The 11,497-nt window shown below is 33.6% G+C and overlaps 1 protein-coding gene across 4 annotated transcripts in view; it reads right to left on the bottom strand.

Moving 5' to 3' along the window:
* Nucleotides 1-11,497, bottom strand: part of LOC123681075 (patched domain-containing protein 3) — a 63,195-nt gene that overhangs the window by 17,970 nt on the left and 33,728 nt on the right. For all 4 annotated transcript variants that reach the window (XM_045619277.1, XM_045619276.1, XM_045619278.1 and 1 more), the window contains exon 3: nt 9,228-9,442. In XM_045619277.1, the coding sequence (XP_045475233.1) occupies nt 9,228-9,442 (215 nt within the window). The remainder of the gene's footprint in view (nt 1-9,227; nt 9,443-11,497) is intronic.

Here is an 11,497-nt window from a genome sequence, read left to right as displayed (position 1 = left end):
CTGGCCTAGAATATCAACTCGGAAATTACCCGTTCAATTTCAATTTAATCCGTTCAGAGTGTTCAGCTTTCGTTTTCCAACCTCTAAGAATACGTCCTCGGAGATAATTGGATCTTTTGGGAACAATTCTTGGACTGATGACCCACAAAATTTCCGTTTAGAGGAAAGCGATCTATGAATATTAAATCAACGTGCATGTATAGGTACATCTTTTGGGGAGTTAGAAATCGCTGCATAATATACGAAGATATTTTTAACGATATGTTAATCAGTTTTCAATTTCGATACTTTCATTTTTTCCGATATTCGTCAATAGGATTTTTATGTTAAAAAGTTTCATGCAAATAGCTCTTGTATTTTCCGAGACAAGCTATTAATTAATAGGTCTAAGGTAGATTTTCTTATTCGATTGTTAGATTATCAATCAGTTACTATGGAACTCAGCAAACTTGAAACAGATGCAGGATTTTGATGTTGTTAGATCAGTACCAAAAAACAATTACAGTGTTCGATAGATACGCGTGAAAATATGACATTAATACGCTAAGTATTTTATACGAGCTGTGTGCAAAGTACATATTCGAGATGTTAAGCAGTTTTCAAATTTCAAGACTTTCATTTTCTTCAATATGCATAAGTAGAATTTTTATATAGAAATATATAGAAAGTTTTATGCGAATAGTTTTTGTAGTTTCCGAGACGAGCAATTTTTTAAAAGCTGTTAAGATTCATTTCATACGAGCTGGTGCAACTGCAAAGTCCCGCTTTGGTGTGCAAAATTAAAATTTGAAGCAGTGCTGTAAAAATTAAAATGCATATTACTCACGATTGACAAAAATTACGCACTAAGCCGAGAGAGGGTAATTCCATGGAATGCGTTAGTGCTTTACAATACACATTAGTACTAGACTTTACCTATATGAACATATACAGTGGGCTAAAATAGTGTTAATTTTAATTTCTTCACACTTTACGTTTTGTAAACGAAAACTGCGATTTTCTCACAGTACGTAATGAGCTATTTACTGAGGTTATGTGTCATGTGTTTTTGCCTGTTTTCCACCTTGATCATAGATAATATAGTATATCAAGTATCGAGAACGGTAAGGACATAAGTCGTTCTATCGGTGAAAAAGAACAACAGTTACGTAATTCAACTTCAATTGCAATATTTCAGTGAAAAACCTCTAAAATCCAGATAAAATAAAATAAAATCGATAAAATAAAATAAAATATAATGTGGAAAGGCTAACGAGGGGAATTGTTCCTAAAACACGTGTCTACGGTTAGCACCTCTCCGTCAGGGACTGTCCTTATTTCTTTTTCCTTGTAGATATAATGCAGTATAATATTTCATTCTCTGAAGAACATTTTTTTTGAATATTCATATCTCGAAAGCGAGCTCGAAAGTAGTGTGGCTAGTACACTATGAAACATCACATTCAGTATTATCGCAACAATACATAATTTGGTGTTACAGGATTATCTGTCGTCAATTCAGAATTTTTTCTTATTTGATTATTTGATGTTTTGCCTATGAAATTGCTGGTTAAAGTTCTAGAAACTTCAATGCGGTATCTATAGCAGACAGTTTTGTACACAATTTCATGCAAAATCGAAAAGTTCATTTCCTGCCAATAGAATCGAACCAGAGACCTGTCTTAACTGCTCTACCGTCACATATACTTGTACATTTCATGGTAGTCAATGCTGCTGCATTCCCGATGCAAATAATGGTGATTTTAGATAAACTATTCCTAAGCACTAGTTATATCAATTAATATTCCATTCAATCCACGCAGACTCATTATTTTAAGTAGCAATCTGATGGAATTAACAGCACAATCTGTGCATCAACTCAACATAACAACGGATATACGAAAAATTCATACATAATCTCGCTGTAAACAATTTTTTCGGGAAAAAAGTATAGTTAAACTAATTATAACAGTTTTTCCAATGACTGATAATTAACAGTGTTTCATAAAATTCATTACTTAATTCAATGCCCGGTTTAATTTCTCAATCGCAAATTATAATTCACCACGTCTACTTGAACTGTAAGTAATTAGTAACATTTAACGTTCGTCTTACATTCACTTTCAAAATAGTACCTACATTATATAACGTAACGGTGCTACCAATGCTGGAAGTTCAACTTCGAATTGTAGATGATAGTTCTGTATCATGCAATTTCAATAGGATTAAGTAAAATTCTTCATTCGGTTGGTAGCACTGTAATGAATTCTTTCGCAGTTCTTTTGAAAGTTGACAAATATTAACAGAGTAAAAAGAATACAAGATTTGAATTTCACTCTATGAAGTGTCATCATAATGAGACAAGGATTAACACGGGAGATCAATAGGTGACATATACAAGTAAATAAACATTAAGATAACAGATTTCCATACAAAAGAATTTTCAAAGATAATACTTATTTCAATAATAGGCAAAACTGTCTTATTTCAGCTTGGAAAATCCAGAAATGATTCATGAGAGAAAGCAATACATCCAGAAGTGGCAGTGGTTCCCGAAAAGGTTTCAGCAGGATGGAGCCACTTGCCATAGTTCCTGCTAAAAATGAACGGTATTGCAGAAGTGTGTTCCTGTTAGTGCCATTTCTTGATTTGGTGATGAGAATTGATGATCTAAAGTCAAAGGCATCAACCAGAAAGTTCTTGACAATCGATTCATTGAATCTACCATGTCACTCAATAAGTTCCGGGTATAGAACACAGATGGTACCACCAATGGTCCAATGCCATACTACTTTTGTTCTCGTTAGTACCTAGCTTCCAAGGATGCGTGTCAAAATTTCGGAACATATAGAGTTGAGTCTGGATCGACATATTGAACGTTGACTGATATTTCATTTGTTGTTGTTTTGAATAGAGGATGAAAACAAGATTCGTGTACTGATAAAACACTGTTTTTTGAAAGAATAATGTGCAAGTAGAGCAGTGCATGGGTAAGTGTTATTCATATACTGCTTCATCGTCAACAACGATTGAAAGGTTGTATATAGACTTTGAACGTGGTCGAAGAACCACGATGCTGATCGCTCTGGTTGCCTAAATTTGGAAGTTGTTTCAGAAATCATCAAAAAAGTCTACGAAATGATCATAAGTTTAAATTGAATGAAATAGCGATGAAATTGAAGATATCAGAAGGCGCCATTTTTTGGGAACATTTGTACAATAGAATGCTTTCCTCAAACTGGGTACCGCGTTTCTTCACCTCGAAGCAAAAGTAAGAAGGCATCGTTTGGATCTGGGATAAATATAGCAATTTTTGCGTTGATATGTGACAGTAGATGAACCATATAGGTGATCACTATACTGCTGAGCTAAAGAGACCTTCAGCTGAGTGGAAAGCAGTTCAAAACAACCAAAATCTGAAACATCAGCTGACATCCGTATTTTGGAACGTGTTCATTGACTATCTTGACAAAGAACAGTTAATATTCAACCTCAAATGAAAGAGAAAAATTCCGTTGTCATCAAGGCAATGCTTCTTGTCACAAATCAATGAAAACCATGATCAAATTGATCGCATTGCGCTTTCAATTGCTTGACCTTGGGCTTTTTTTCCAGATCTGGCTTCCAGTGTTTAGTGGCTGTTAGCCAAATTCAAGAGAATTTTCCAGACAAATTATATTTGGCTCTAATACAGATGTCACGGTTATAAATAGTCGAGGTTATCGTTCGGTAAGGTGGATGTCTTGCACACCCCTGAAATATTTTCTGATAGCACTGATGATTCGTCGACCATCTTTTTTACATATATAGGTAATGATAATTGGTATAGGATAGAGGTAAGACAGCTAAATGAAAACGATGTTTATTATTGAAGATAATAATAATATATAATTTACACTCTTGTAGCATTTCAGGTTCCGTTTTACCCAATCTACCTTGAGGTAATCGCTGATCTTATTGAATCGGTGGCGCCCCTTTCATATTTCTCCCGAGCTAGCCAGCGGTCTCTGAGGGTAAGGTGGAAGAGAACGTGATAAAGACCTGATTGATTAATTGAAGCCTGTATCGGAGTTATAGATGAATATTTCTACCGAAAAAGTATTGAAAAATTAAAGGAGCATTGGAATGTGACTCTTGGAGGTGACTATTTTGAGGAATAAAGTTAAATTTTATAGAAAAAAATGTGTCTTTACTACTTCTACTAGTTGGGTTCGGAACTTATTAAGGGTAGTGTTAGGCAGAGAATCAATACTATTACAAGAATTCAATAACGTTTTTCAAATTTTGGCAAAAAAAGCCGTGAAAACTTCTTTATGTGTCAATATTTTCTGTCCCGAATCTCCGACTCCCCCCAGAGTTTGTAAGAGTTGGGAGAATCAGGTCTGCCATTTGCACGCTTTGTACGTACCAACAGCGAATGTAGGTTAGCCCCCCGTAGCCAGAAAATTTCTTTCCCGGTACAATCCTAGAACTCTTGACATTTAACTTTGTCTTTCCTACTAGTCCAATCTACTTCGAATCCCAATAAATATAGGGCGTTACTAAACCATATTTTATAAACCTTTGACCCTCGTTTTTTTATTGTTATATCATTCGCATGCATCACAAGGCGCATGAAAGGAGGTACCTATGCCCAATCGATTGCCCGAGACATGGAATAATACCATATCAGGGTAACAAGCTTGTTTGAATGTGCCGGTTCAAACATTATCTTCACTATATCATTATCTAGACCGATACAATCAAAAACATGAAGACATAACTCGATTCTTGTAACAGATAAATCCTAATTAGAACTGAAAAGAGCCAGATCGGAACAAAAAGCATAAGAGGAATAACTGTCGGAAGAGTGGATGTAATGTGCCTTAACCATTTATAGCTACACAGGCTACGAGGAACGTTCTAGGTTCAAAACAGTGGAATGTTTTCGTAACTTCATGCAACAAAGGTGATTGTTGCCCATTTTGCCCAAATTTATTTCCGTATTTTAAGTCGATAGTGATTTCTAACGATTAGAGGTTCTTCTCATTGATAAAGAATTCGTGGTTGAAATTGATTCTGTTCGTCAGTCTAGCCACTGTGAAGCGGAAAGTGTAAGGGACTTGAAATCTTCAGGATAGATTCAGGGTCCTTAGAATATCTGTTAAATTCGCATAATAGTGAAACGAATATTCAAGCCAACCAGTAAAAACTTTTTCTTGAAATTTCGACTTTATTCATTAACATAGTCCCCTTCAAGAGTAATACGTGTACCTACTTAAATGATCCTCTGAGTTTTCAATACCTTTTCTGTTCTTCATTAGAGCCAAATTTATCTCCTTGTATCTTTTAACTGTTGTTGTCGATGCAGCAGAGTTTGAATAACACTTATCCAAGCTATTAAAATGCTTGCCCAGTATTTTTTGTCCATAAAAACAGTGGTTTATCAATACAGGAAACTCGTCTTTATCCAAATTCAAACAACAATTTTAGCGTCAGTTAACCTTCAATATTTTAATCTAGTCTTAACTCTATCTATATTATTTTGACCCACAACTCTTGAAGTCTCGAAAAAAGTGGTATTGCTCTGGCGGTATTATCTGTGCACTAAGCCAATATCTTCTAGCAGTATAACCAACCTTTTGAAATGAAATTCCCTCGATGGATGCCAGAAATTCCCTATTTGATGTATTTTACAGCAAAAATTCCCTGCAAACCTAATATATGTTGACAATTGTCAAACTATCTATTAACAAGGTATTAACGTAAACGGCGAACATAGTGTGCTTTTAATTTGATAAGACAAAAAACGAGCGAGTCAAGTCGAAGTCGAAAAATCATTATTACAGAAATTCTTTAGCTTTAGCTGAGTGAACAAAGAGGAAGAACCCAACCCCCTGATTGATACCAGGATTTTTATAAATCTTCAATGAAATGTATTTTATCTCGAAAATTCTCTCAGTTCAGTGATTTCGTAGAAAAAATTCACTTCTTCCTTGGGTGCCAAAATTCCCTAAAAAGGGAATATTCCCTGCAGTTGGGAAGACTTAGCTCTAGGAGGTATTGCCAAGTCCCGGGACTTCTTGACCGTCGTGCTAGCTTCTACAAGGTAAAAATTTTTTCATATGATATGATAACCCTAAGAATATATTTCGGAGTACGCACTTTTTCCGTTACTTTCAGAAGAGTAGAAAAGTGCCAGTATGTAGGAAGATAACAAGAATGAAGAAATTTTCGTGAGTTGTGAGTTCATGCCTAGAAAAAGCAGCTTTGTAATAGTAATTAAAAAATCCAAGAATTCTAAAAACAAGACTTCTTCCAAAAATGACAAATATCAATGCAGCATATCCCTCATTCTTGATAAAGTGATGTAATGACATATGTATATCGAACGTAAAAAATTGAACCAATCAAACAAGCTGTTAATACTTTATATGCTCTTAAGTTTCCTCCAGAATATTGCTGCAAAAAAGGGATAAATGAAATTGTTATCACATAAGTATCGCGGTTCTGGTCTTTCTATGTTTTTAGACTACACGTCAAAGACCAGGAAATTTTGACTCAGTATACTCAGAAGATTGACTTATGTATTGAAGCCAAAATCTAGATGCAAAATGCAAATTGAAGTATACGTTTCTGACTTCTAACATTATTTTTTCTGCAATGACTGATTAACGTATTGAATTTATGGAATATTCGAAATAAATAATACTCCACCCTCGTACATAATGAATTCGCTTATTTAAATAAGGGCAAACTAGAACATTTTTGAAGCGAGCCTGCCATGAAAAATGTTTCACTCTAAACAACTGTATGCAAATCAATTTCACGGCCTGCTTCTTCGGATGTTATGCAAGTAAGTTTACACAATGGTTACTTCCTTTATGGGTCGAAAAAAATGGTATAATTTCGAAGATTGTGGGGATATTATTGAAAATTGCATGTAGAAACATTATGAATTATTTAGCTGTAGCCTCAACGTCATCCTTTTACGTGGACCCAATCCATTCGATATAAAAAAACTTGTTTGATAGAGAGTTTTATTGCACAAGACTTTAAATGAAACTGATTTGGAGGATATTTCTTTTCAAACATTTTTTTCGTCATTTTCGCTGTTAATTCAACCAACAAGAACGAATTTGATATTGCAAATGAGTGAAGGTTATCTGGGAAAAATTCTATTTTAATTCTGTTCATAAAATTCGAGTTTTACTGAGTTCTAGGTTTTTTTTTATTCATAGAAATGAATCCGTTACTTGATGGTCAAATTCGATGACTTTCAACATTCAAGACGAAAGAGTCAAGCACTTCTTGTGATTGTTTACGAAAAAAAAATAAATACAAGTCACTGAAAGAGCTGAACTTCTCTTCCTTGTTATTTAATTGAAATTAATCGAACATGTCCGGAGTCAGTAGTAGATAACATAAGAAGAATATATTTCAATTAGATCAGGCAACCTAACGTACATAGATCAATCTGTTCCATAACAATTATAATTTAATATAGCTACTCCATGTCTATACAATGCCAACACCGTTACAGTAATCATACATTTTTATGACTTTACCTCAATAGAGAGAGAACTTGGCATTTAGTCAATATTAATCCCTGCTTCAGACAGAATACATATTAGAAAGATGCTGAGAGCGTTATCAGTGTCTTATTTTATTCTCATTTGTCATGTTTAAGTGATGAATGGTAGAGATTCAATAGCTACTGTGAGGTTATGTAACAGTGATTATGCTATTGCTTCCTTATTATGAAAGCCTATGTTATTAACGTATATGTGAACCAGATTGAAACTGAGATGAATATTCTTTGATTACATACTACATCTTGTATCATAGTCGATATCGAATTGATACATCTGGTCATAACTTTTTTGAAACATGGATGGATGAATTTCGAAACTAGGAAGTGTATTTCGCTTAAAAAAAAAACCGAGAATAGGTTTGATTTGGCATCAGGAGATTTCGGAGCTTGTTCCTTCACGCGTCTATTATGCTCTTGTTGACTTAGTTTATTATGATGTCCGATAGGATTTATTATGGAAATATTGGGAATTTTTTTGATATGCTTCTTGAATCTATTATGGTTTTGATGATGCGATCAACACAAAATTTCACTCGAAGTTTGCAATTCTTATTTTCAAATTACGCGAAAAATATAAACTTGGACGAATCTATTATTACTGAAATATTGAGGTTTTTGAATTGAATTGAACCTTTTAATTGCTTTTTAACATCTAAATCCAAAAATATCAAATTCGGAGTTTTTGAACGGTCATTTTTAGGGATAATAGATACTTTAAAGTTTTTAGGTTTCTCCGTTGAAGCATTATCGTGTCCACGGTAGACCAGGCGGATGGACAGAGTTGAATTTAACATCATGTTCGTCATAGTGAGTCAACCCTTTTTAGGATCAGATGAATAATGCGACTTATTTTGGAACCACAAATTTGGCAAAAGTGATCTTCGGGTTAAAACCGTCTTCATTTCCTAGAAAGAGACGGTATCGTAAGGAAAAAGACAGGGCTAACAGAAACTGCAACGATCACCCCTTTCAGATAAATAATAAATTGGATATTTCGGTTGACTTTTTCGAGAAAAAGTTGAATCATTAATGTTATAAAACTTCTCCCCGGTTTAGACTTCAGAATGTGATGAAAACAGCGAAATAATCTCTAATAACTGATCATTATTATAGAGTATGTAGTCATTGTATGTCATTTCCGATTAATTAGGTTTTAATGAAAAAAAAATTACATTGACGAGAATATTTTTCACCGTTTATTATGCGCCTATTTGGAGAAACTGAAGAGGCGATGTACTGGATCTTAACTACAAGGTGGTAAAATTAACTCTATAGACAAAAAAAATTGTCTGAATGCCGTGAAATTAATTCAATATGTTAATATAAGGACGTTAAACGATTATTTATCAATAGAATATGATAAGAGAAGTATTCAGTATTTTTCTTCTTCAGAAGTAACCAAAATACAAAGTAAATCCAATTTTGAGAATGAGATTCAAGATTATATTCAGTTTAGATATTCAGTCAAACGGAAAATGCAAATACATTCTGGTGGTGATAACTATAAAATAGCTAGGAAAAATGAAAAATTATCCCACTTATTGTATAATAAATATGTCCATTTTGCAGATAAATAATATTCACAATTAAACACAAAATTAAAGGTCTTAAAGCTCAGCAGATCTTCAAGGTTTCTTAGAAATCATACCAAATAATGCCAATCAGTTCTACTCACATCTTCTATAATGTAATCCAGATTCAAAATGTCATTTTGGAAACATTCTGTCTGCCATCTAGCACATATGTCCTTGTAAGTGAAGTAGTCATCGTTGTAGGAAATAGTCATGTTTTGGATGAGTTCATCCAGGAGCCGGAGTTCCTTCCAAATTTCTGCTCTCAACATGTTCCTAATTCCATCCTTCGAAGTGACGATGACTCTTCCAAAACGTCCTGAAACAAGATTTTCATCGTCAGACTTATTTGATGGCAATTTATATAGAATTGAATGGTTAATGACTATGTTTAATTTTGAGCCTACTTGTGACTTATGTAATATATCCGGCATACTTCGAGGCGTTTGACAACGTCAGAGGAACACGTTTTATTTTCAATAATTCTAAAAAATCTTTTGAATGATTCATTCAGAAAAATCTTGACAATGTTCTGTATATTATCAATTTTAATCTTTGAGAAATTAACTGTTTGCAAAAAGCGCTCAATTAGCATCAGGTGCTCTTGAAAGCTTATTTATTCATGCACCTAATGCACCATCAGAGATTAAAGTATGAACTCATTATTATTGGTTAGTTCATCTAGATGAGGGATTATAATAAATTGGCATAACCGTTCCAGTTATTCCTGTACATATACAAACTGAATTTCAATTTCATTTATTTGCATTTGTTGTTACATGTATATTGTTTTCTTTTATATCTCGCTTGAATTTTCTATTATTGTAATGATGCTATCAACACAAAATTTTGCACAAAGCTTGGAACTGTTATGCTATGTAAGGACCATTGGAAGAAGGCGATCAATTTGGACTATTCCAACGTTTCATCTATATATTTAGAATTGTATCAAGGCTACAGAGAAACAAAAACGAAATAGGTATAAGTTGAAGTGATAAATATGTTTAAATAAAAGCTAACCAAGTCAAAGTTTAAAATATTTGCTTTCGAAGTTCATTTAGCCTAATAAAGATGTTTTGTTTGGGTACAGAGAATATTGGAAATTCTCTAGCAGTGAAATCCATAACATAAACATAACATTAAAGACCTAAAAACCACATGCGGCCTATTTTCTAAATTAAAAGATTCAACATCCCATAAATATGTTAACACATGATATCTGCATGAAAATCAAAATATCACTCATTCAACAGTTTATTCTGATGGTAATTGAAATTTTATGATGGACTTTTTATGTGTATTTCGTTCTTTTTTATTTATTCAACAAAGTGTTACTGTTGACTTTCGATTTCCTCTGTACCCAAACAAATCATCTTTATTCGACTGAATGATCTTGTTAAAAAATATATATTTTATGACTTTGTTATCTATTCATATTCATTACTTCAACTTATACATATTATTTTGTTTTCTCTCTAGCCATAATGAAATCTAAATATTTAGACGAAACGAAGTAAAAATTGGTTGCCCGATTTAAATGATCTTAACTTCATCATTTTCATTCAAGGAAGTGAAATCCATATTGCAAAATCTTCACCTGTTCGAATCTGTCGTCACGGAAAATATTTGGTATTATTTTTCCCATATTATTCTTTCATTTTCTCTGATTCTGATGACGGGATCAACATGAAATTCTGCATGAAAATCTTATTTGATCTCGATCGACTACGTAGTTTCGAAATTACCAAGAAAACAAAATTTCGAGAGGTTACATTCACGAAATATCTTATCGTATTTTGCTCATTTATGAACTCAACCGCGTCATTCTTGATCCGAACCTACCATGAAAATCTCTAGGGTTTTCCGTTCGAGAGTGCAGTGATCACGGAATCGTCATTAGTGTCGAACTTAATCATTTTGGGCCAATTCTCGGCTCAAGATTCGAAAAATAAAGCCATCTATTAGGGAAACCAGTGTTCAAAATGATTTTTTCTTGATGAAATGGGTGGGCGTTCCTTATCTACTACTCATCTATTCATATAAAATAGCGGCATCGCTCATAGAAAAGTGAACGTGACCACTATACATAACACACAATCGAGATATGCAAGAACGAGGAGTTTCCCAAGAAAGAAAAGAATATCATCGATATGGTATTCATCCAAACAGAACGCCTATCTGTCGGCAGAGCAATGAGGAAGCTCAAATCAAGCAGAAAAATCTTATTGTTATATAAAGTTCTTCGGATTACAAGCAAACACATAATTAATTGTAGAAAGTTTGTTTTCATATTTTCATAGTAGGTAAGTGGAGTATGTTGTTGAGTGAATCTGATGAATTGTTGTCTTTTTCTCTGAATTAAGTGGCACGCCTG

This window comes from Harmonia axyridis, chromosome 5 (genome assembly GCF_914767665.1).
Source record: "Harmonia axyridis chromosome 5, icHarAxyr1.1, whole genome shotgun sequence".
In the NCBI taxonomy this organism is placed as follows: Eukaryota; Metazoa; Arthropoda; class Insecta; order Coleoptera; family Coccinellidae; genus Harmonia; species Harmonia axyridis.
This window is presented reverse-complemented; position numbering and strand designations above follow the sequence as displayed.